Source organism: Numida meleagris, chromosome 5, assembly GCF_002078875.1.
Source record: "Numida meleagris isolate 19003 breed g44 Domestic line chromosome 5, NumMel1.0, whole genome shotgun sequence".
NCBI classification, from domain to species: Eukaryota; Metazoa; Chordata; class Aves; order Galliformes; family Numididae; genus Numida; species Numida meleagris.
Window position 1 is genome coordinate 32,100,702 of NC_034413.1, and position 24,873 is coordinate 32,125,574.

The 24,873-nt window shown below is 55.9% G+C and overlaps 2 protein-coding genes across 11 annotated transcripts in view; one reads left to right on the forward strand and one right to left on the reverse strand.

Moving 5' to 3' along the window:
- The window catches only part of CDH23 (cadherin related 23), a 128,162-nt gene that overhangs the window by 10,425 nt on the left and 92,864 nt on the right, over positions 1-24,873 (reverse strand). For 8 of the 10 annotated variants that reach the window (XM_021400640.1, XM_021400641.1, XM_021400637.1 and 5 more), the window contains 24 exons: positions 24,043-24,188; positions 23,593-23,812; positions 23,283-23,435; positions 22,683-22,796; positions 22,066-22,214; positions 20,851-20,911; positions 20,628-20,776; positions 19,104-19,239; positions 18,617-19,005; positions 18,434-18,535; positions 17,757-17,759; positions 17,061-17,210; positions 16,679-16,807; positions 16,471-16,599; positions 15,648-15,875; positions 6,289-6,510; positions 6,087-6,206; positions 3,972-4,152; positions 2,817-2,950; positions 2,473-2,682; positions 2,025-2,132; positions 1,416-1,518; positions 471-596; positions 182-385 (listed from right to left, as the gene is read on the reverse strand). In XM_021400640.1, coding sequence (XP_021256315.1) covers positions 182-385; positions 471-596; positions 1,416-1,518; positions 2,025-2,132; positions 2,473-2,682; positions 2,817-2,950; positions 3,972-4,152; positions 6,087-6,206; positions 6,289-6,510; positions 15,648-15,875; positions 16,471-16,599; positions 16,679-16,807; positions 17,061-17,210; positions 17,757-17,759; positions 18,434-18,535; positions 18,617-19,005; positions 19,104-19,239; positions 20,628-20,776; positions 20,851-20,911; positions 22,066-22,214; positions 22,683-22,796; positions 23,283-23,435; positions 23,593-23,812; positions 24,043-24,188 — 3,666 coding nt within the window. The remainder of the gene's footprint in view (positions 1-181; positions 386-470; positions 597-1,415; positions 1,519-2,024; positions 2,133-2,472; positions 2,683-2,816; positions 2,951-3,971; positions 4,153-6,086; positions 6,207-6,288; positions 6,511-15,647; positions 15,876-16,470; positions 16,600-16,678; positions 16,808-17,060; positions 17,211-17,756; positions 17,760-18,433; positions 18,536-18,616; positions 19,006-19,103; positions 19,240-20,627; positions 20,777-20,850; positions 20,912-22,065; positions 22,215-22,682; positions 22,797-23,282; positions 23,436-23,592; positions 23,813-24,042; positions 24,189-24,873) is intronic. The other 2 variants (XM_021400638.1, XM_021400644.1) reach the window with 2 other exon arrangements.
- On the forward strand, positions 7,779-16,402 carry VSIR (V-set immunoregulatory receptor). Its single transcript, XM_021400660.1, has 7 exons — positions 7,779-7,937; positions 10,916-11,371; positions 12,010-12,057; positions 12,296-12,403; positions 12,789-12,816; positions 13,463-13,650; positions 13,759-16,402. The coding sequence occupies exons 1-7, from the start codon at positions 7,871-7,873 to the stop codon at positions 13,794-13,796; spliced, it is 933 nt and encodes a 310-aa protein (XP_021256335.1). The 5' UTR covers positions 7,779-7,870; the 3' UTR covers positions 13,797-16,402.

Genomic DNA, 24,873 nt, shown 5'->3' on the forward strand with positions numbered 1-24,873 from the left:
CAGCCCTCTAAGGTAAGGGATGGAGGGCAGCAGCAAACAGCCCCATTCCCAAGGAAAATGCCACCAAGAAACATGGGCAGCCCTAGGTCCCTTCCACCCCAACCTGGTCAAACCCTGTAGTCAGAAGCTGGCTCCACATAGTCCCTTGGGTCACCCAGATGTCCCTGCTGTCCACCCTCACCTGGCGGACTGTTTTCCCTCAGCCGTGCCGTGATGGACACGGGCTGGAAGACAGGGCGGTTGTCATTGTCATCCAGGATGGTCACTGTGAGGCTAGCGGTGCTGTTCAGCCCTCCAGTGTCAAGGGCCACCAGAGTGAACTCCAGCAGTGGGTCTGGCAAAGCTTCACGGTCTATCATACCACCAGGCTTCACTGAAACAACACCTGGAGGAGCAGAAGAGTCTGGCGACAGACCCACTTCTGCCTGGTAGCCCTGGGCTGGGGACAGGGGCCTGTCACACTACCTTACCTGTCCTGTTGTTGATAGTGAAGAGGTCCAGGGGTGTTCCCAGGAGCTGGTAGGTCACCACAGCATTACTGCCCTGGTCACTGTCCAGAGCTAGGATGGGTCCACTGAGCATGGTGACCAGAGTCCCTGGATGGGACAACAAGGGTTACGGCGGGTGGTAGGTCCCACAGAGTCCCCCACCCCCCTCCCACCCTGGTGACACATGAGGGACAGCAATGAATGAATGGAGGAGGTGACAGAGCAAGGCCTCGTGGGGCATGAGGGGGTGGCTGCTGCAGCCCTGCAGACTGGCACGTGGGGCCCAGACATGGCGGCAAGACATCCTGCTGAAAGCAGACAGACAGTCAGACACATCCATCAGATCAGCTTCTGGGCGCTGTGGGATGGGCGCTCCTGGGGGTGTTCAAACCCTTTGCCTGGGAGCAGCTACCAGCTAGGCAGGAAACATGTCTTGGAGCAGGGAGCGATTTGAAAGGCAGAAAGGAAGAAAGACATAAAAATAGGAGGAACATTCTTAGCACTTGGGCTGAGAACTGTCCATCTGGACAGGCTGGACTGTTTCATCTCCATCCCATGGAGCAAGGCAGCTCCAGGTGCTGGTGATGGAGAGGTAGCACCCTGCCCCCTACAAGGCCCACGGATTGCCCACAGGGCTCTGCTTGGGCCATCATTTTGCTCTCTGCTGCTGAGCAGTTCCCAAACAGGGCCGATTCACAGCAAGCTTGCATCTTGCCTGTGCCAGGAAGGGTTTCCACTTGCTGCATAGACAAAAGCTGTGGTCTCCTGGAAGCTGACCTCCCCTCACACTCAGCATCCCCTTCCCACTGACCTGCAGCCTCGCCCTGCGTGGTGGCACCATTAGAGCACAGCCCGCAGTGCCTCCTCCATGGTGGCCAGGAGACACTTCCCCTTGCCCGGCCCCTCAAGGAATAAGGACAGACCTACCCGGGGGCGAGTTCTCCATCACCTCGGCCTGGTAGGAGCTCTGGGTGAAGAGGGGGTGGTTGTCATTCTCATCCGCTATGGAAATGACCAGCAGGTCAAAATCCTAAAGGTATGTGAAGGAGAACGGGGACAAGAGGGTGATGACTGCAAGGTCCTCTCAGTGAGATCACCACCTACTTCTCCTACAGAACTGCATTCCCCAGAGCTGGAGCCCTGTGCAACCATAGTGCCATGTTCCCCAGATCACCCAGGAGAGTCTACAGGAACACCTGTCCCAGAGCCTGGAATCCCTTCTCAGCCCACACCCTCAAGGGTGGTGTCTGGGACATCCTTACAGATGTCACTGTGGTTGTTCAGCTCTCCAACCCATATCTGGCCCTCCATCCATGATGTCTACTGCTGTTGCATGGAGTCAACGCAAAATGTCAAACTTGCCCTAAAACCTACTGGTCTCATTCTCTGCTGGTGGGGTAATGCAGCCCCTTCCTTGTGATCCCTAGATGCTTTTGAACGATGAGAATGCTGTTGTAAATGCCCCTTGTTTTCTGGCCATGGAAGGAACCCCTTCTCCTCCTGTACTGCTGGAGGCCTGGCAGTGTCTGTAATTACCCGCCTGGCATTGCGGATGTTCTCAGGGTTGTCCTTCACTGTGATGGTCAGCCTGTACTCTGCCACCCGCTCCCTGTCCAAGGGGCGGTTTACGTAGACGATGCCGGTCTACCGAGAAGAAAGGGAGAAAAATAATAGGTACAAGGGACATGAGATGCGCTTCACCTGCTGCAGAAGGCATCCTACGGAATGCATAGACCAAAGCAGTTCTGCCTGGTGCCATGAAGTCCTTGAGGACCCACCAGCCTGTAGAGCCCCATAACTCTACACAGCCCCACTTGAGTGCCTGCTGCACCCATGACTCACAGATCTTCACCTTCCTTAGCTTTGGGGAGACCTACACCCTTCCCAGGGTGCAAGACAGCCCACAGGGACAAAGAAAGGAGCTGTGCCCACCTGTGGTGCCCACCCTACAACCCCTGGTGCCCAACCCCTCAATGGGGCGTACGGTGCTGTTGATGTAGAAGGCGCTCTCTTTGTTGCCAGCAGTTATGTCAAAGGTAAGGAGGGCATTCAGGCCCTGGTCTGCGTCCCGGGCGAGGATGCGTGTGACAAAGCTGGAGACCGGGGCATGCTCACTGAGGGTGATGTTCATTGGCAGGTTAAGAAGCACGGGGTCGTTGTCATTGATGTCCAGCACACGCACACCCACCAGCATCTGCAGGGGCAGAGAAGAGGTACAGGCTCTGATATGGGGCACCTATGTCCATCCCTACCACCCCTTTCCTGGAGGAAGGAGTTGGGGATACAGGACAGTGGCTTGCTGGTCACCATGGGTCCCTGTGTACTCACTGTGGAGCTGAGCGGGGGCACACCCCGGTCCCGGGCGGAGATGGTGAGGTTGTAGAAGGGGATGTTCTCACGGTCCAGCTCAGCGTCCTTCCTCACCCGCAGCTCCCCTTCCACCGGGGAGATCACAAACTCCCCTGCCAGAGATGGCAGGGCCATGGTTCGCACTGTGCCACCCAAGTGGATGGGGACAGGCACCCTGGTTCTGAGGTTGGCTCTGGCCACAGGGATGGGTGTGCTTTGTGGGCTCAAAGACAGCCCCATTGCTAGGGGAACAGGGCAGTGAGGTCTATCCCAGGGCCCGATGTACCCGCCAGGAGTGGGGAATATGGGTAGGGGGACTGAATAGCAAAAGAAAGGTGCTCACAGCCCTTTCTGAAGATGCCCAAAGCCCTCCAAGCACCTGCCTATGCCTGGGCAGGGGGTCTGCCTGGCATGGACGGCCCCAGAGCCAAAGGGCCACTTCTCAGTTGTTCTGGAGATGTTTTGCAGCCAGGGTCAGCTGGTAGACGGGACTGGGCTCTGCCTTCAGAAAGCCTTGGCTGCCATCACCAGCCGCCTAGGGAGGGGTGGTGACAGCTGTAGCTACATCCCCTCAGCTGCTGCACAGCCGGAGACACCCACAGCTGCTCTGCCATCTGCTCTGGGGCTGCTGGAGCTGCAGCTTTGCCATTCAGACCCCAACACGTCCTGCAATCACGCTGTATGCTTGCATTTCTCAGTTTCTCTTTCTGCGCTATTTATTTTGTTGCATTTGTTGTTCAGTAGATTCCTCCTCCATCCCCTCTCCCCCAATCTGGGCTTGCACGAGCCCAGGCCCCTATCCCTGGCCACTAACAGGTTAAGTTTCCTGTTGCTCAAAACAGGATTTCCTGGTGTCGAAAGGCAGAATTTGCAGAAGCAGCCAGCTGGGAGGATGGCTTTTCTAAAAGGCTTCCGCCTGCACTCCCCAACTCCTCCACCCACCCCCTCCCTGCCTGGTGGCAACGCTCTGCTTCAAAAAACCACAAAATAAAGCAAAAAAGGAAGGCGAGCCCATCCTTTCCATAAGCGTGGGCTGCGTCCCATGGTTCCCCTGTAGGGCAAGGCAGAGGGATGGGGCCATATGTCCGTCTCCAGCACAAAGTCTGGGAGCCAGCACCCCACGCCCCTGCTCACCCAGAGGGTCCCCAGCGATGATGCTGTACTCCACCTGCCCACCAGGCCCTGAGTCCCCATCATGGGCCAAGAAGGTCCAGATGCGGGGGCCAGGCTGTCCCTCTGTCACGTCGAAGGGGCCCTCGTAGGACCGTGGGAAGGTGGGACAGTTGTCATTGATGTCGTTGAGATTCACCAGCACCTGCGGGAGAGGGGAGAGGGTGAAGAGGGACAGGAGAGGGGAGCGGCCCTGTGCTCATCAGTAGATGGGGCTACTGGTGGGAAACTCAGATGTTCTCCACATGCATGTCCCGACAATCCCAAACTGAATAGAAAACATGAGAGAAATGTGCTTGTCCATAAAATAAACGACTTTAGAGAGAGCTGTTCTCCACAGCCAGCTGTTTTCTGGCACTCTGAAAGGCTTGCTCACTCGTTTTCCTCCTGGAAAATCAAGGGCTTCACCTCTCCTGATGAGCAAATGTTAAAAAATTTGCAGCTTGCATGCTTATTCAAACACAAAACAACACCAACGCAGTTGGCTTACCATCCCTTTCCATGACACATCTAGCTGGCTGGACATCAGTGAGCCTACAGGTCTCAAATGGGAAAAGCATCAACAGTTTTGGGACAGAGTAGAGCATGGTATGAGCACAGCCATCAGGGCCACCAGCCAGGCCGAGCTCGAGTCTTGCAGGCATTTGGCTTTTTAACTGAGTCACTGTCCACAAAATTTGTTTATATATCTGTATTTCACTATATCGCACTGAGAGTTAAGCCCTTCTGGTCACTTGCAAGGCAAAGAATGCCTGCCTGAGGAGAGAGTGTCTCTGGTGGCTGGCAAAAGGCTGAGCTTACGGAGCACTATAAGAGGCTCCTCCAACTCCAACTCTTCTAGCTGGCCATATGATTTTTATGGATGGCTATGAGGAAGATGCTGAACAGGAGATGCTTTTTGATCTCCTGGATTGAGGGTTGTAAGGTTTGTCAGATGGACATTCGGTACTGGCTAAATCTATTCCCTAAAGATTATATCTGAATGTCTGTTCTGTTTCCTAGCAGCGGAGAAAACAAACACTGGCATGCCTTATCAGGGAGATGGATTTCCCATCACTTGCGATCCAAAATAATCACTAAATCTTCTAAAAGCTCTGCTTTCAAACTGCACTGGCAGAGCTACGTGGGCGGCATGGGGAGGATGTTTCCTCTCCCGTCTAGCCCTGGTCCTTGTTGTTGACAGGGCTTCCAAGTTCATGTCTCATTGTGGTCAAGGGAAAGCTCTGCCTCTGCCTGCAGCACGCCAATAGCTGCTGCCTTCCCTGCTCTATCCAGCAGACTCCAAAATCACTCTGGACATGGACAACACCATGCAACCCATCGCATTTCGATTTAAGCCACAGAAATCATTAGTGTGTTCAATATGTGCAAAACATGTGCTTTGGAACTGCTAGTCCACCCTCTCTTCTTAGAGCAGAACCTGCCTGCTCTTGGAGCAGAACACAAAGTTTGGGTTACTGTGGTTCAGGAGAAATGAAGGAACTATAAAGAAAAGCAAGAAAAAGTGACAAGATGCTCTCAGTAACCTCCCTACATGGAGTGAAACAGGAGTTTGGAAAGCAGACAAATAACGCTGGCTGAGCTTAACCATGAGCACCCTGTTTTGCAACCCCATGATGAAACAGCAACCAGGCCAACTGGGGAGAATGCCTGGTGAGCACTAGGAAGAAGATGTGAAACCGCTTGTGAGAGGGTATAATGCTACAAAGGGATGGAAAGCACCATGATAATAGCAGGGTGGCAAAGTCTATGGCTACAGCAAATGAGAACAAGCCCAAATGCAGCAGCCATGGACACAAAAATAAAGAGCTGCTTACATTTGGAAGACCTTAGATAGGCAGGGATCTCCAGCAAGAGATACCCTCTCCTCCACTGCCAACCCTTCAATGAGGTCTGGGAAGGGGTGGATCCTGGCTCCACTCCTTCAGTCACTCAGGTGCATTGCTTCCACCTGAGCTCCCCTGGGTTGGCCCTGCCTTCCCACCACATGCTCAGTCACTGGTTCAGGCCATAACTTAGCATTTCTGCTACAGAGGGGAACTCTTGGACCCCAAAGACACCGTAGTGTTGCAACCTTACCGTGGTGGTTGACGTCAACCGGCGCGAGATGATGGGGCACTGGTCGGTGGCAGTGACCACCAAGGTGTAACGCCCGTGGCTGATCTCGTAGTCCAGCTCCTTCAGGGTGCGGATCTGCCCCTGCAAAGCAAGGGGACAGCAGCCAGGAGTGAGGGACACGGGAGGAGGGTATGGCTGGGCTGGGGACAGCGTTCCTACTGACTGTGGTGCTGTCGATGTAGAAGGTGCCCAAGATGTTGCCTTCGGTGATGGCATACGTGACGGTGCCATTGGGCCCTTCGTCCCGGTCTAGGGCCTGCACAGTGATGAGTGTGGCATTGAGGGTGGCGGGGCCCTCATCCAGTGTCACCTCATACAGCTGCTGCTGGAACACTGGAGCATTGTCATTTTCATCCAGGATGGTGACGAACACTGTGGTGGTGGCCTGTGGGACATGGGGACAGCGTGTTAAGGCCTGTGGTGGGCAAAGTTTGACCTGCAGAGGTCAATGAGCAACGTGTGGGCAGCCCTGCCAAGAGCTGCAAGCAGGATGCATGAAGCATTGCCCTAAATCAAAGTGATCTGGGGATGCAGAAACATCTCCAGCACAAGGCAGCATCCAGTAGCAGTCAGGAGTTAGGTACAGAGTTAAAGCACGCATACATTAAATCATAACCTTGTTCCAAACAACACATCTCGGTAACATCTCAATTTCTCCTGCTTTTTCCCTATTGCTGCTAACTCCAGGAAGAAGCCCATGGCAGAGGAAAAGCCAGATATTGAACCCCATCATGCCTTGCTGCCTGTGGAATAGGTCTTTGCAGGTCCTCATTGTGACACTGGGGATGCCTTGGTCATGATTACTGGGATGGAAAACACCCGGAGCTGGTGCTGCTGCGGCTCAGAGGAAGAACAAAAATGAGCATCTCAGACAACCCTGTCTTCTGGTCATGTCACCCATGGCCACACAGCTGGGGGCAGGGAGGTGACAAGAGCATGCCACCACGCCTAACGGCTCAGCTGGCAGCAGGACCCCTCCAGCAGTGCCTTGGGATGGATGAGAGTTTTTTGGAGGGGGATGAGGAGCAAATGAGATGTTTCTTTGGAAGAGGCTGGGCAGCAGGATGGCTGAGGTCTGCCCCACCAATGCCAGCTCCTGCACTTGTCCTGTTGGGGTGGGACATGGGACACTGATTCCAGGACAGAGGTTTGCACACAAGCTCAGCCATGCTGCAGCCAGGCTGGGTACAACTCCCTCCCAGGTCACAGCTGTCACAAAAAGCCCTCCAAATGTTGCACCTACACCTTCCCCCATTGACAAGTTCCTCCCTACCAGACAAGGCTTACACTTCTGATGGGAGCTTTGTGGAAGCGTTTGCTGTAAAACCACAACCACATCGCACCCTCCTCACCGAGATGCTTGAAGCAGTGAGATGCCCAGGATGTGTGCAGGTGATGCCCTGGAGAGGATGTGCTACGGGGTTCGGCATCTCCTTGAGTTGCCCTTCCTTTTTTCCCCCTTGCTGCTCATCCCTTCTGCAGTACCAGCCTGACCGAGCCGTTGGCTACCCGCCCACCCCTCGCTCGGGGGAGAAACTAATTCCAAGCGAGGTGTGCGCTCTGCTGAAGCGGATCGGACAGGGCTGGGCACCGCTCCGTGCCCCATTTGGCCTCCTGGGGGTGCTCGCACTTCTCCTCTCCCCGGCTCGAATGAAATTTCCTGCGTGCGCGGCTCGGGCGGGCGCGGCGGGGCTGCGCGCTGCGCTGCGCTGCGCAGGGCTGTGCTGCGCGGGTGCTGCGCGGCGATGGAAGACCCCCGAGGACGGCTGCTGGGGCTGCTGCTGGGGCTGCTCTCCTTCCTCGCCTCCCGCGGTAAGCCCCGCTCCTTCTCCTCTTCCCCACCACCGCGGGCTGCCCCACGGGGCGAAGGACTGGGGAGTTCTTAACGTCCTCGGGATTTTGGGGCGGAGGGGATGAGCGCTGCCTCCAGACGCGGAGTTTCAAGCGGTGGGGAAACGGGGCCACGGGGGAGCGGCTGTTGTAAACCTCTGCTCTCCCGCTGTTTGTTTTTCCTCCTTTTTCCTTCGCTCTGACGGGACGCGTGCAGCACGAAGGCAGCTCCCCTGGAGCCCCCCTCTGGCACCCTGAGCTCAGCCGGGCTGGGACGCCCGCTGCGGGCAGTACAGAGTGCTGGAGCTGCCCTCCGTGGGGGTGCTCCGCTCTACTGTAATCGCTGTGCAGCATTTGTGCGTGCACGCACGGGATGTGCCAAGTGGCTCTGTATAGGGCTTGCCTTCTCCCTCTATCTCAGGACAACACCCTTGTCTGCTGGGATATCCCCAGAAAGAAATGGTACCCAGCTGCAAGGCTGCCTGCTGCCTCCAGCCCTGCGCGCCTGCAGAGGTGTGCTTAAAAACAAGGGTTAAAAGCAGGGTGTTTTTTGCACCCTGACCGTGGCTTTCCTGCCGTCTGGGGCGTGCGGTGGGCGACGCTGAGAGGGCGCATGTGGGGCTGGGGAAGGAGCGCTGGCAGGACTGTGCATGCGGAGGTTTGTCTGCTCTCAGTGCTTCTTTCTGCCCTCTTTGTACAAGTTTGGATGCTCAGTGTTAGCCCAGTGCCAAAAGAACGGGGCTTCATGCAACAACACACCCGCCAAAACTTTCTGAAGCCCAGCTAATGCTAGCAGGGCTGGATGGAGAAGACATCCAGCTCCTACATATTTCTGGGACTACAGCAGCAAGGATGGTGCCCTGGATCAGCCCCTCTCCTCCCTGGGGAAGGCAGAATCTCCATTTCCAAAATCACACCCCAAGCACAAACCCAGCACTGTGGCCCCATCCCAGGGCCAGGGCTGAGCTGCGACCTGCAGCAGCTGGGGGCAGGTGAGGAAGCTGGTGGTTTGCCACGTGCCACTGCTGCAGTTTTGCTTTGAGTTTTTCTGGGAAAGAAAACAAAAGGGCAAAGCCACACAGGTTTGCATTGTCAGCAGGGCAAAGCATCTCCCTGGCGCTGTCCCCAGGATGAATACCACATAAAGGAGCCATTTGGCTCCTTTGTAGATAAGGGCCAAGAACACCGCTTTTCTGCCTGCATCCCCCTTCTTTCTCTCCTTATTCCTCCTCACTGCAAGGACTTGTGCCAAGGTAGGCGCAGCCCTGCACTCAGCCAGCTGAGAGCTACAAAGCACAATGACAGCACGGTGTCAACGGCCTTGTGGCACTGCTGCGTGAGGCTGCTTGGTACAAACGCTCTCACTTAACATTTTGCCATGGGGAAACACTGAGTTTCCATCCCAGTGGCTCCCAGCATCCCTGGACCACTTTTGCATGGACCTCCAAAGCAACCCAGGGCACAGATATATTCCCTTTGCTTCCAGGGCAAAACACAACCAGGGTGCAAGGCTCCCAAACCAAACCAGCGGGGATGAGCGGGACAGCCCCACTTTTTTTGGGAAAACAAAGGCTGAGGCAGACACTTCCTCCAATAGAACCCCAGCTTCCCTTCTCTGGGCTCCCGGGGGCCGCACTGTGAATGCGGCACTTCCCGTGGTGCAGGTAGCCTCCTTGGGGTTGCCTTTGTGCCGAGGGTGCATGGGGCTTGCCATGGGGCGTGCAGCTTGAGTGGGGCAGGAACAGCACATGGGACGTTTTCACTTTCGCTCTCCCAGTGCAGTGACGGCGGAGGCCCTGCATGGAGGAAGGTGCTCAGATGGGGTGGAGGTGACGGGAGCTGTCTCCCAGCTGGAGGGTGACCTGCGGGACACTCGGCACACCCGCGGCTTCTCGCTGCCTGCTCGATATAGCAAGTGAAAAACCTCAAAGCGAAACAGCGTGGGGTGATGGGACAACAGGATGTTACTGAGATGCGAGAGCATGCCGTCCTAGTGCCCTCTTCTCTAAACATCCCTGAGAACCTCAAAAAAAAAAAAAAAAAAAAAAAGCACAGCCCAGAATGTCTTTTTTTTGGCAGCATCCAAAAGCGATGCTTGCACTCCTCCGTACATAAAGTGTCAGTGGGACCGTAACCCCAGCAAGATGATGTGTGCCAGGCTTTGCTCTTTTCCCCTGCATCACACCCATGCTCTTCCCAGCACACTGGGACCAGAGCAGTGGGACCAGGGCACAACCTTCCAGCCCCTCACATGCCCTTGGCCGAGCAGGGGAGGGATTTCTCTCCGAGCAGTTTTGGTTTCAGGCAGCTCCTTGCAGCAGTGGCAGCCAGTTCCCCTTCTGCTCTGCGGTGCTGAAAAACAAGCAGGGTGGGACTCTCTCCCCGCCTTGTCTCAGGGGCATGGTCTCCTCCTATGTCTTTTCTCTCTTTTTTTGTTTTCTTCTCCTTTTTTTTTCTTCTCCTTTTCTTTCCCCCCCGCCATTAAACCAGCTGTCGACACAAGCTATGGGGAAACAGGAGCTGCAGAGAGCAGTGCAACCAGCCCAGGATACTTGTATTTCCTCATTTGCCAGCCATACCCCCTCCCCTGCTTCCCCTCCCGCTCCCTTTGACCCTTTGCAGGTCTCCAGTACCCCACAGCCCAGACCCCCATTTACTGTCCCACACTACGCTCCCCACCCCAAGCAGTGCTCTGCAGCCTTCAGGCCACCTGCTGCTGTTAGAGGATGCTCACTGCTTACTTTCAGGGTACAAGCATGCTTACAGCTATGGAAGAAGGCCAGGCTGTGCTTCCAATCTTCCCCCTTTTAGGATATTCAGCACCTTCCCAAGACTCAAGTGTTGTATCATAGGAGCAGAGGGCTCCCGGCCATCCCTATGCCATAGTGGACGCCCACACTGTGGTCCCCGTGGGTGATGCCCCTCGCATCCCTGTGGTGACCCTGTTCTCCTGCCGGCAGGAGGGACATCGGCATTCCAGGTGACGGCCCCATACACGCTCTGCATCTGTCCTGAGGGCCAGAATGTCACCCTGAGCTGCCGGGTGAGTGGGCCGCCCGCCGACCACCATGACCTCATCTTCAAAACCTGGTACTTCAGCAATGACGGTGACCAGAGCTGCTCCGAGAAGCGGCACATCCGCAACCTGACCGAGAGGGAGCTGCGCCATGATCCCAGCCGGCACCACGGCACCGCAGCCAACAGCACCGTGAGGTCCCCCCATGGGTCACCAGGTGGTCACCGTGGTGTGGAGTTCGTTCCCGACCACCATGGGGCTTTCCACATCGTGGTGATGAACCTGACGCTGCAGGACAGCGGGAATTACTGCTGCTATGCCGTGGAGACGCGGCGGGAGCATGGGAAGGTCCATACCCCGCATGTAGCACACAGCTTTGTGGAGCTGCAGATCCAGAGGGGTGAGCAGGGATGGGGAGGCATGGGAAGCCCCAAGCGGGATGCGCTGGGGTATGGGAGCTGGAAAGCAGCAGATGTCCAAGGGCTGAAGGAGGGAGGGGGAGCATAGGAGCAACCCAATTGGTAAAAAAAAAAAAAAAAGAAAGAAAGAAAAATAAATCAGTGGGGCTGGAAAACACAATTAGAAGTGCGTTACATAGTTTCAGTGATCTTCTTTGACCTCTTGCTGGAGAAAAGGAAAACCAATCCTAGCATAAGAGAGGCTGCGGGGCCAGGCAAAGGAGCCGCTGGTGCTGTTCTGGCTCTGGTCTGGCTTTTGGGAAGGGCTGGCTTCTGGCGTGGGGATGGATCCTGCGATTGCACCACTCTGAAGGAGCAGTGATGCATGGGCACAGGCTGCCCAGGGAGGTGGGGGAGTCACCGTCCCAGGAGGTGTTGCAGAGCCGTGGAGATGTGGCACTGAGGGATGTGGGCAGTGGGCAGGTGGGAGTGGGCTGGGTGAGCTGAGAGGGCTTGCCCAACCTGAATGATTCTGTGATTCTGTTTATCTGATTTTCTCAATCTCACTGGGCAAAGGGAAGCTGGTAGGTGCTACCTGAACCAGCTCCTGAGGCCTCATGTGCTTTGGTCTTCTCCACAGGTAGAGGAGCACTTCAGAACTGCACCTTTCACACTGGCACCAGCAAAGGTAAATGAAGGAAGAGAACACCTCTCCCCTGTGCAGTGCTTGCTCTCCCAGCTCATGTGCTGCCTGAGGGCTGGGTGCTCGCTCCAGGCACGCAGCACTCCATGTACACCCACCCCTCAGCCCACAGAGCTGGTGCAGCCACGCTGTCACTCTGTCTGCCCCTCTTGCTGGTTGATAAATCCCCTTTGCTCAAACTGGTTTGAGATCCAGCTCTGACTCCAGTGCTCCGCTATTGCAGATATCACGGCCGCTGTGCTGGCGACAGGCGCCTGCATCGTGGGCATCCTCTGCCTGCCCCTCATCTTGCTCCTGATTTACAAGCAGCGGCAAGCAGTCAGCCACAGACGTATGTACCCCTGGGTGCTCCCCATCCAGGCACCAAGGGGATCCATTCTGGGCAACCACGGGCCATGCGATTTTGCTCACTAAGCCATTGGGTGGCCTCAGGGCTCTGATGGAAGCCCTTGGAGAAGTGGTTTTTGCAGCAGCAGTGGGAGTGATGCCAGCACGAGAGCAGGAACCGTGCTTTCGACATCCATCCCCGGCCATGGTGAAACGAACATGGCCAACCCCACAGCATTGCAAAATGTACCCCTGGGAGGGAAGGCAAAGCCCCAGGGCTTGATGCTGGGGGTAGGGGTTTGCTGGAACACTTGGGCAGGAGGGTGCTGCAGGACGGATGCGATGCTGGGTGCACACAGGTGGTGCTGATGCTGTTTTCCCTTTGGCAGGTGCTCACGAGCTGGTCCGAATGGAGAGGTAAGCACGTGCTTCCCCATATCCCCAGCACACCAAAACCACCCTGTCCTGCTCAGCCTCCCACTGGGTTGCAGCTGAGATTAAACCCGCTCCATCACTTCCTGCGCCCACAACCACCAGGGTGAAATAGGACCCTGAAATACAAACGCAGATTACCTGTGGTGAGATGCTGCCGATGCAATGTAACCTCAGCTCCCTCCCAGATTTAAAAAAAAGGGCATCTTTCAGAGCAGGGAAGAGATGAGAATGAAACTTTTCAGCAAAAATAGGCTCTGAATGGCTCTGTCATCCCACATAGCCAGGTGCTTCCATGCTCACAAGGAACCACAGCCCTTTATCTCCTCTAGCTAGAGCCTCAGAGCTGGCCATCGGCCCTAAGGCAGGGCTGGTGGGATTTTAGCCATGCAGTGCTCGCACTTGGAGCTATCAGCTGCACCCTGTCAGGCCTTGCAGGAGGGCAAAAAAATGAGTGTCTGTGTCCTCTGGCCCCTCTCCACACAGCTGCGCCTCTGTGCTCCGTGCACTCCCCACACAGAGCATCCTCAGTTCCAAGAGATGCACGTTGCCATCGCACAAAGCAATGTGCAGGAAGGCTTTGCAATAAGGAGTCCCTCGAGCATCCCTCATGCCCTCTCCTCTCCTGCAGCAGTGCCCAGGGCATCGAGAACCCCGTCTTCGAGGCGCTCCCTGCGGGCAGTGCTGAGCAGCGGCCCCGGCCCCAGCTCTCCTACCTGGGCGGGCGGCAGCTCTCCGAGTCTGGCCGTCATCTACTGTCTGAGCCCAGCACCCCGCTGTCCCCACCGGGCCCCGGGGAGTGCTTCTTCCCCACACTGGGTGAGTGTCCACGCATCTGCTCTGTGGGGGGATGCTGTGGGAGTGCATGGACGGCTGCCCTGCTGAATGCTTGGTGCGCTAACACCTGCCACCTGCCTCCTTTTCCAGACCCTGTTCCCGATTCACCAAATTCCTTGAAAGCCTGAAGAGCCCGATGGCCAGCGCGACAGAGGGCACCATGCCGTGGTTGTGCTGGAGGGGATGCAGCTAGGGTGGGCAGCAGCTCCCACACAGCCACCCCCAGTGGGAAAATTAAAAATAAATCGAATAAAGACCTCCACACTTTCCTCTCCCCACTGCCTGGACACCAGCCACTGGTTTTCCCTCACATTACAAGGAGCACGCAGGACAGCGAGGACAACGGAGTGAGCCTGATCACAGTCGTTATTATGCACCAGGCAGTAGAGAAGGGGAGGATGCCAATAAAATCAAACAACAGCAAAGTGCCTTAAGAAATTGAGTCAAGCCCAGGAGCCCTGCCTGTTTCTTCTGTCCCAGTGACCTCTCTTGCTTGGGCTTTGGGTTTTACTGCCTATTTCCATGGTGAAGAGCACGGAGAGGAACGATTAAGCGCAGCCTGTGCAAGGATGTACGCTACTGACTTTCATTGATTGTGGATCTCACCTTGTGCCTAAATCCCAGAGGATGCAAAAGATGGGAGGAAGAGCAGCTCCGGGCCCTGGGAGCCGCATCTCCCGCTCCTCCTGCCAGCCTCCCCCAGCACTTAACTTATTGCCAGGGGCTCCACCTGCGCGGCGCTCACCCATCCTGCTCCTTTGGACGGCACATCCTTTCCAGGAGCATATGGTAAAGTACTTGAAGCACCACGAGACAAAACAGTGGCACCGGCCAACTTTACATGAAGGGTTTGTTTGCAAAACAGGAAGGGGAGAGGCTCACTCCTGCTGCAGGAGCCCTCCTGCCCCACTGCCTGCTGGCACAGCCTGCAGCCAGAGGGCTGTTTGTGCTGTGATTCTGTACTCAGCTTGAGAACAGTAGGATTTGTCTTTCTGTTTGTGTCACTATCAGTGCTGATTTTAAAAAAAAAAAAGGATGCCCATTTTTTTTTAAACTAGTAAGTCAGATAGGTTGTCTGCAGGGTGCTGGAGGATTTTCTGGCTCTGTATGCAGCTGCACTGGCATCACCCTCGCTGCAAAACTGAGCAGTCCCAGGGCACTGAAACAACCGGAGCCATGCAAGCAAAGCCTGCCTGTGCAGAGCATCCCTGGTACAGCAGGCTGCCCAACTTCAGTGGCACAAAGCCACCATGGGAAGGCTGTGCCTTTATGGGGAGGAAGGTTTAATGCACTGTATGGCTTAAGAAAAAAACACAAAGAGGCGTGCAAGCCACTGGGCGGGTAGAAGTGTGAGGATTTGCAAGCTGTGACCTGTGCTGCAACTTGCATCACGTTTCCTCCAAATGTAGAGCAGGGCTTTGCAGCCAGCATGCTGCCAGGAGATGCGTGAGATCGGGAGAGATAAGGGCGAGGTGAAGGCGAGGAGAGGCGAGATGGCAGCGAAGTCGTGCTGTGCTGGGAGCAATGTGTGCTTGCATATGGGTGTTTGCTCACACATCTCCCTGGGTTCAGCATCCTGAGACCCTTCTCCGTTTTGGTGTGAGCCGGCGGGCAGGACAACCCCTGCTTGCTCATGGGTGTGCTTGGAGTTTTCAGCTCATACAGATAAGAAAGAGCACAGAACTTCTGCTTAAACCACTTCAGAGCAGAGGTGGGGGTATGAAACACAGTGCGTGAGACACAACCGAGGGCACGTGCTGAAAGCAGCGGTGAGGCGGCACCTCCCAAAAGCAACCAGAAAGAGTCCAGGGCACCGCATGTGCCGAGGATGGACTCCAAACCACAACCTGAAGCAACACACCAACATGTGACCAGACCGTCAAATTATCACCGGAGAGCTTTGCATCCACCCCCTCCTGCATCCATCTCCACGCAGCGTCCCAGCGCTCCACCCCTCAACCCGTGTCCCGGTGGCTCACCGACAGCGAGGGGTTGCCCTCGTCCTCCACAGTGACCAGCAGGCGGTAGGAGCTCTGCCGCTCGCGGTCCGGCGGGGAGGGCCGCGTGGCGATCTCTCCGGTGACGCGGTCCATGCGGAAGGTGAGGTCCTCGTTCCCGCGGGTGATGTAGTAGGACAGGACGCTGTTGAGGCCGGCATCCCGGTCAGTGGCACGCACCTGGACCACCGCCGTGCCCCCACCCACGTTCTGCAGGGGTACACATATGGAGGCACGATATGACATAGAGAAAACATCATACATAACATTCGTAACATCATTCTCATATAGAGTGGGATTTCCCAGGCAGTGCGCTGCTCTAGGCTTGAAACTCCATCCCGACACCCAGCAAAGCAGGGGCTGTCCCCCTTGGGATGAAACCCTTGGGATTCTTGTCGCAGACAGCCGTGCATTAGGCACTATCTAGGCTCTTTAAGTGTAAAACCTGAAGGTGGTGGCTGTGTAATGCACTCAGAGCTCAGCTAATTATTTCTAGATGGTCCCATTACAGGGGAAATCAAAAGAGAAATTCTGTTTTTTGACCAGCTCCAACCATGTATTACAGAGATAAGGAAATCCTAACAGGGCAATAATGTTAATGCAAAACTATTCATCATGAGCAGCACTCCCACGCATCCGAGTGTCACTGACTATCACTTATATTTCATTTTTCACCCTCAAATGGAGAGCCCCTGGCCCAGGAATTAAACCGGCAGGAAATAAGTTGCCTTTTTTTTCATGCCTGACTGTGTTTTATTGCTTAATTATCCAGCTCCCTCGGAGCTGCCTTGCCTCGGGTGCTCACCTCGCTCACGCTCACGTTGTAGCCCAAAGGGCTATCAATGACGGGCGGGTTATCATTGACATCAAGGATGGCGACCCGCAGGGTGTGCTCTTTCCTCCGGGGGGGAACGCCGCCATCCGAGGCTTGGATCTGTGGTGGTGGGCAGTTTTTCTCCAGAATGCCATTTTTAAGCCCAAAGGGCAGGGGAGCATGGTGGGGCTCAGCTCACCCGCAGGGTGTAGTGATCCAGCAGCTCCCGGTCCAGCGGCCGAGCCACGAGCACCTCCCCATAGGTGTCGTTAGTGGTGCGGATCTCAAATGCCTGCCCGACGTTCCCCGCTGTCAGTGAGAACGTCACCTGGAAGTGGAGAGAGGAAAATCATCAGCAGGTGATGTGACACGGAGAGACCCTACAGGCATAAACCCAGCAGCACCGTGGGAGGTCTCAGAGTATCTAAAAAGGCACAGTGTGGTGGGTGGCAGGGGTATTCAGCCACCCCAAAGCAAAACCCCTGGCCTCACCCACAGCCCTCATGCAATGCTTGGCATGAAGGGGACACAGAACAGGGGAAGTGGCTGGCGAGGTGCTGGGGGAGGATGCACTGCCCCACCTGCCCATTGCTGCCTGCGTCGGGGTCGCGGGCCAGGACCACAGCCACCCGCCTGCCGACCGTGCTGTCCTCGGGCACGCTGACGGCCGAGTCGGAGGTGATGTCAAACTGCGGGCTGTTGTCGTTCTCATCCAGGACTGTGATGGTCACCTGTGGGCATGGCAGAGGTGAGACCCTAGGTAAGACCCCCAGAAAGCCCTGAGTCCTTGCACCTCCATCCCCCAAAAGTGCCATCAACACAAGTGGGTTCTGTCCCACAGGGGAATGCACATGAATATTGCAGGCAGGAGGTGTGCATTCGTCCTTGGCTGCAGAGCAGGAGGAGGGAAACCCAGACAGATCACGCTCTCGAGCTTGCTGGAGTTTGCCTCCTGGAGGTGACAAGGGAATGGGCTACCTTGGCCACCATTAATTGGAGGAAATGCTCTCATCGCCTTTTGCAACTGAAGATCTGCATGAGTGGGAGAGGAAGAGCCTTTCTGTTCCCGGGGTTCTATTTATGGGTTCCCTCGGCCCCAGGTGTGGTGGGGCTGAATGGAGCTGCTGTGGTTGTTGGTGAATCAGAATCAGGGAGTGAGGAGCAGGGAGAGCCTGGCGAGTCCTGCAGCTGCCCCTCTGCAGGAGATGCCACCTGAAGCTTGGTGCTTGGGACAGGTCCTGCTGCCAAAGTGATGGTGGTGTGGCAGAAGCGCTTACCTTCTGTGGGAGGGGAAGCAGAGAAAACAAAAACAAAAAGCAAGTTAGTGGGGTACGGAGCATCCCAGCCCACCAGGGCAGGGTCCCTCCTCACCACCTCTTTCCGCCAGCATCACCTTCAGAGGCAGCAGGTGCCCCAGGCTATGGGGTCTCGGAATGTAGAGCATGCCTCCAGCTCTGAAACTCCTGCGGGGCCCAGCTGGCCAAAACCAGCACACTTTTGTCCCTGCCCACAGAGCCACCCATGCCCATGGGCTGCCCTCTACGGCAGGGAGATGCAAATTGCCCCACTCAGCTGCCTCCGAAACTACCAGATGTAACCTTCCCCCTCAGCACTGCAAAGTATTTCAAGGCCCCCCCACCAAGATTTACCTACCTCAGGACCAGAGTAGTTTGGTAAGTGATCTGTAAACTCTACAGGGCTGCATTTTAATTTCTTTTTTTTTTGTTTTATGCATTATGAGAAGTCTGACCCTGTGACACACAGAAGCTAAAACTCAGCTGTCTGTGCTTATGCAAATGCAGGGTTTCCCCCGTATCTGGGTTTTCAGACCCTGTTTTTTGGGCTGGAAACAGGTCTGCCAGACCCAGCAGACCTTGCACAAAAAGGGCCAACGTGATTACAGCATTACGAAATACCAATAACAGGGCCAAGGGAGGGGAGAGGAGCCACTCACCACCGTGGAGTCAACCTTCGGCCCTCCATCATCGGCCACCACCGTCAAGGTGTAGAAATCCCCCTTCTCCCGATCCACTTGGCCTTTCACCGTGATCACCCCCTGCCAATGGCCAAGAGTTGTGTCCCCCAGCAGCCCCAAGGCGCATGGGGACAACCCAGCCCGAAGGACAGTGCCGCTTACGGTGATGCCATTGATTTTGAAGAGGGAGAGCGCCTGGGCATTGGTGCTGGGGTCGAACTTGTAGGTGATCTGGTTGAGGTTGTCGATGGAGCGGGCCTGGACGCGGAGCACCTCGGAACCCAGCGGGATGTTCTCCACGATGACGGCCTCGTAGCTGCTGTTGGAGAACTGCACGGCCTCATCCAGTTCATTCAGCAGGCTGACATACACGCTGCAGAAGCCCTGGTTGTTGGGGGGGGCCTGGTCCGTGGCCGAGACATTCATCAGGTAGCTGGTCTTGGTCTCGTAGTCCAGGTAGTCGATGGTGGTGATGAGACCTGTGCTCTCGTCAATCTCAAACTTCCCTTCAGCGCCTGACAGGATCTGGTAGTTGACCAAGCCGCCATTCCCTGGGGGGGAGCAGAACCATGGCACTCAGCATCCCAGCAAGGCAGGACCACCGACTCCGAGCCCAGCACACAGGGCAGCAGCCCAGCCAGGCCCCTACCTGTGTCCCTGTCCGTGGCTCGCACCACAGCCACTGAGGTGCCAATGCCGGCTGTCTCGCGCAGCCCCAGGCGGTTGTACTGCCGCTGGGTGAACACCGGCACCTCATCATTCACGTCCTCCACATACACGATCACCTGCAGGCCCCGAGAACGTGCGAGTGAGAGGACTCAGCTGATGGGAACGGCTGCTGCCCACCATTTTGATGGCCCGAACCCCCCGAGTTTTCATAGAGGAATGCAAATATGGGTCATGAATTGGAAGGAGCGCCAAATCCCCCTGTTCCCTTCCTCCTGTGGTGGAACCCATCCCCTGCAGTCCCAGGAGGACAGCAGCAGCACAGCAGCTAACAGCATTCATTGTATCAGATCACAGATGTGTCCCCAAGATGCCTCACTGCTGCTCATTGTCATCTCCTTGCATGTACAAGGAGAAGACATGGAGGCCCTGGAGTGTATCCAGAGAAGGGCAGTGAAGTTGTGAGCAGTCTGGAGCACATGGGATGGGTCAGTCTGGAGAAGAGGAGGTGAAGGGGAGACCTCATCACTCTCTACAACTGAAAGGAGGTAGTGGTGAGGTGGAGGTCAACCTCCGCTCCCAGGTAACAGCGATCGGATAAGAGGTGATGGCCTCAGGTTGTGCCAGGGGAGGTTCAGGTTGGGTATTAGGTACCGTTATCTTTCAAAGGAGATGTTGTCACAGGCTGCCAAGGGAGGTGGGGGAATCACCATCCCTGGAGGTGTTGCAGAGCCGTGGAGGTGTGGCACTGAGTGGCGTAGGCAGTGGGCAGGTGGGAGTGGGCTAGGGTTCGGCTGGGTGAGCTGAGAGGGCTTTTCCAACCTGAATGATTCTAAATACATTTCCTGGCATTCATCTGCTGCACAGGAATAGTATTATGAGGGACCCATCCTTCCCTGGCCAGAGGCAGGCACAGCTCAGTGTTAACCTTTGGGATCCCCAGCCCCAAACCTCACTGCTGGAGACCCTGCAGTGTGGGAGCACTGATGGCTCCATGGGAAATTCAGTGCAAAGCTCACAGCCAGCAGTTCAGGCTGTATTTTCTCGCCTTCCCCCAGGGATAGCCTCTGTCCTCCTGCTTTCCTACGGGAGCTGTGGGCACATAGCGCTCAGCTGGAGCACCCAACAGCTTGGTGATTCTAAAAATAAAGGTGATGTGACTGGAGGGATGGGGTGGTGGATCAGGGTTCATGGGAACCCCTCCTGAGGGAAGGAGGGGTTCCCATAAAGTTGCCGTATCACTGCTGAAGATGATTACATTAGTTCTCTCTTAATTAAATAGATACTTGACTGCGTGGTTTCCAGCGTGCAGCCTGAGCGCACCCAAATGTCACAGGAAAGAAAGAAAAAACAAAAACCCAAACCCTCTTCTCCACCCACAGAGACTTTCCGTCAGCGTTTCCAGGTCTCTCGGGCTTCCTGCATGCCTGTCTCTGCTCAGCAAGGGCTGGAAATTACTGCCATCTGACGCAGCATCCCTACCAGCTGCCTTGCGCCGGGCACGTACCCGCACAGAGCTCCTCATGGGGCCGTGCTCTGTGTTGTAGGCTTCCACCTCCAGGACATGAGAGGAGTTCTGCTCGCGGTCCAGGGGCCGCACGCCGCGCATCACCAGCCCACTGCTGGGGTTGATCCGAAAGTTGTTGTGCTCGTTCCCTGGGGGTGAGGAAGGCAGAGCGGTCATGCAGGTGGTGCCGGCCTCTGGAGTGCCCACATGCACCTGGGCTTACCCTTGATGATCCTGTACCACACTCTTCCATTCATACCCTCGTCTGCATCCGTGGCTTTCACCTTTGTGCAGAAAGAAAAGCAGAGGTGAAGCTTGCAGATCCTCCCACCCTGCCCAGCTGTCAGCAGAAGGGTTACCCTGCCCTCATCACCTCTGCATCACAGGCTGAGCTCCCAAATAAGGGGTTTACTTCTGTCTGAGTGCACTGCGTGGCCAACCGAGCTGAGCAGCTCTGCTAGGATGCACCGTGCGGGTAACATGGAGCTCCCAGGGAAAGCTAGCACAATGGTCCCCTCTGGTGTCCCCATGTGACAGTGCAGCTCTCTACCCAAGGGTACACTTCCCCAGAGGTATCTGAGCCCCCCTCATGCGAGTGAAAGAATCCCTGAAGAAATTACCCTAATGAACACTATCAGGTCACCAAGTCAAACCGTGTGTGCTTAGCAAATGCCAGAATGTGGGTAGCCTTGGCCACCCTGCTGCAGCAAGGGCCCCCTGGGGACAGCTGGGGCTATCAGGGTACCCGGGGTCACGGGCACCACCACGGCCTCAGATGCATGAGCCCAGGGTGCAGCTCTCAGCTTCTGGGCCCCACAGCTCTCGTGCCGTTTGCTGGCCGTGGTTTCGTCCTGCGTCACACAGCCAGAGAGCGACGCTTGCCTCCTCTGACACAGCATCTCGCTTTCCACCCTGCTCACCTCCACCTCATAGTTTCCGATCAGCAATTAAAAACATTTAGCTGGTGCCTTTGGAACCCCTTTTTTTTGCATGTTTGACCTGGCTGCTGCCTACCCAAACCTGCCTACCCTGGGATGGGGACTGCACAAGCAGACCCAGAGAACTGACTCAGAGGGCGGTGAGGCGCTGGCACTGCTGCCCGGGGAAGTGTGGGTGCCCCATCCCTGGAGGTGTCCAAGGCCATGGATGGGGCCCTGATCTAGTTGGGGGCAACCATCCCATGGCAGGGGTTGGGGCTGGACGGGCTTTGAGGTCCCTTCTAACCCAATCCTGGAAATCTCTGCCCTTGGTTCCTTCTGGGAGATAGCCAGCCAAGGGGCCTCACAAGCACAGGGGCTTCTCTCATCCCATGAATAAGAAGTGGGATGAATTTCTTATTTTTGTCCCATGAGGCTCCCTATCCTTGCTGTCTTCTCCCTGACACTCGACTCTCACCACGCATTAGCAGGGAACAGAGTGGTGATGAGGAGCCACGTGCCTGCACAATGCTGCTGGCAGCTGGGATGTCCTCGGGGATGCTGGCTTCGTAGCTGCTCTGAAGGAAGATGGGCCGGTTATCATTGACATCCAGGACGGTAACATAGACAGTAGCAGTCCCAGTGCGGCGGTTCCCAGTGGGGCCATTGTCTGTGGGAGAGAAAGCGATGCTGGGGTTTGGTCACCTCTGGCTCTTTGCAAAGGGGATGGCTGGAGGTGAGGGATGAACAAGGGGCAGCATCCCTTCCACATCAGCATGGCACCTGGAATGCTGTGATCCCAGGATTTCTGAACAGGCCACTTTTTTCTCTGCTCAGTAGGGAAGTCCAAGCCTTCTGCAGGCAGGCGCATCATTTTAAAGCTCTAGGGATGATGGCCAAGATGTGTTTTGTGCCTGGTCCTCCACCCATGCCAGGTGCTTGGGATGAATTGGCAGCCACTGAGCTGGAGCCTGGCAGTACAGGAGCAATGCTACAGCACAGGGACAAATTGGGAAGGGAAAGACCTGGGACTGGACCAGACGAGGGGTGAAGTGGCTGTGTGCAAAAGTGGCTGTGAGATGCTCACATCGAACACGCGAAGCTCAAAGCTTTCATGGAAACGGGGAGAAGCCCTCACCGATGGCCTCCAGGATCAGCGCATACGATGCCACCGTCTCCCTGTCCAGGCTCACAACTGTTCTGACCACCCCATCCCTGAAGCCGACACTGAATTTGCCATCCTGGTTCCCACCTGCAGCAAAGAACAGGGACTGGAATGTCATCATCACCGGTGCAGTTCCATGGGTGAAAACGAGCAGAGACCAGATGCGGCCCCTGGGCATGTGGTGCTATGGGATATCCTGAAATAAATTATGCAGATGCTGCACCTCGTGGGTTTAATGACAGGGAGTGCTTGGAGCCAAGGGTTCCCAAGGCCCAGCCCAGAGCCAAGAGGGGAGCCAGAGTGGGGCCGTGCAGCAGAGGGCGATACCGCACAAGTTTTGGGATTGGCAGCGCCGATGTGCGAGCCAGACTCAAACAATCTCTTTCTCATCTCGGTGGCATTGTGTCCCAAAAGCTGTACCTTTCCCAGAAGGTGTACCTGCTCCCTATGCTGATGGCCAGAGTGGAAAGCATCCTTGGAAAAGACGCCCAGATCCCCCTGCAAGGCAGTCTGGAGAAACATCGTGAGGGTGGAAAGCTCCCCAGCTGAGTGAGACAGGGTCAGCAGCTGTACCTGTGATGAAGTAGCTGAGCTCAGCGTTCAGTCCCACGTCAGCATCCGTGCAGTTCAGCCGAACCACTTTGAAGTCCCGGGCCACGTTCTCTGGCAATGACACATTGTAGATGGCTGGGAAGAAGGTGGGGCTCTCATCGTTCACATCCAGCACTGCAAGAGGGAATGGAGCTGAGTGCCCCCAGGGCTGCCCTCCTTCTGCCGCTCGTCTCCCCAGAATACCCCTGGCTGTTCTGAGCATCCTGCAGCATCCCTTGCTGCCTATGGAAATGTAGACATTTGAGGACTGGAAGGTACCCAGTGTGCCCACCTTTAACAGTGAGGGTGCTGGTGGAGCTCTTGGAGGGCGTGCCAGCATCACTGGCCACCACACGCAGGTAGTACTCGGCGATCCTCTCCCGGTCCAGCACGGTGGTGGAGATGATGAGCCCGCTGGTGCTGTTGATGAGGAAGTCCATACGGGGCATCCCCACCTGCATGCGATACGTCACCCACCCGTTGGGGCCCTCATCCAGGTCGATGGCCAGCACCTGGTGGGGAGGGGATGGAGGGAAGGGTGAGAATGGGACCCCAATAATCTCCTGAATGACAAAACCCCTGAGCGTTCCTCTGTCCCCAGAAACCCCAGGTTGAAACAACAGAGCCTCGAGGTATTTTCCTTGTGGGAACCACAATGTGTGAAGACAACACAGGTTCCCTTGGACATCTCCATCTACTGTGGAAGTGATGACATCTTCTAGCACTGGTGGGATGTGCTCACCTGGAAGACAGAGGTGCTGGCGGGAAGACCCTCAGATATCTCGGCAATGAAGGGCAAGTTTTGGAAAGTGGGATCATTGTCATTCAGGTCCAGCAGGTTGACAAACACTGTGGCACTGCTGGTTGCTCGCAGGGGCGGCCGCCCACCTGCAGGGACAGGATGGGGGCCAAGGTTAATGCCTACAGCCCCTCGGGAGAATGCATGGTCCCCGAGCAGGGAAAACCCTCCCTGGAAGCAAGCGGGGTCTGTCTGTGCACATGGCTGAAGACAGCAGCAGCATACATCTGTCCTTATTCCTCTCCTCCTGGCAGCTTGGATGGGACGTTACAGAGCAAACATAGGAAGGGGCAGAGTTAAGGCTAAATGTGCTTCCAGGAAGCCAGATGGACAGTGGGAAAACTATCCTAATTAAAATCTTTTTTTCTTTTCCTGAAGAAGACTCTGCAAGATATTGTTCTCAGAAAATAATAATAATAAAAAAACACCAAAAAACATTGTCACTTGACAAGCTCTTTCTCCCCCACCTGCTCAGCTGGCTTCCCTAGCTTCTGATGGAGGCCTACAGCCATGGGATCTTGCCAGCCTACAAGCTCCACAGCCTCAGCTCCAAAAGCATCCCTAGAATCTACAATAGACCTAAGAAGCCTAGTCATTTCCTCACTGCATACACTGAGCAGCAGTGCTGCTGTCCTCCTCCAGCCTCCAGAAGAGGAAGCTCGTGCCTATCCCTATCTACGTGTGCCCAGAAAGGTGGTGGCCCCAGCCCTGCAGCATGCCTCAGGCTCGTGTGCCAGGTCTCAAGGACCAGCTGGCTCCGCTCCCTGCATTAAA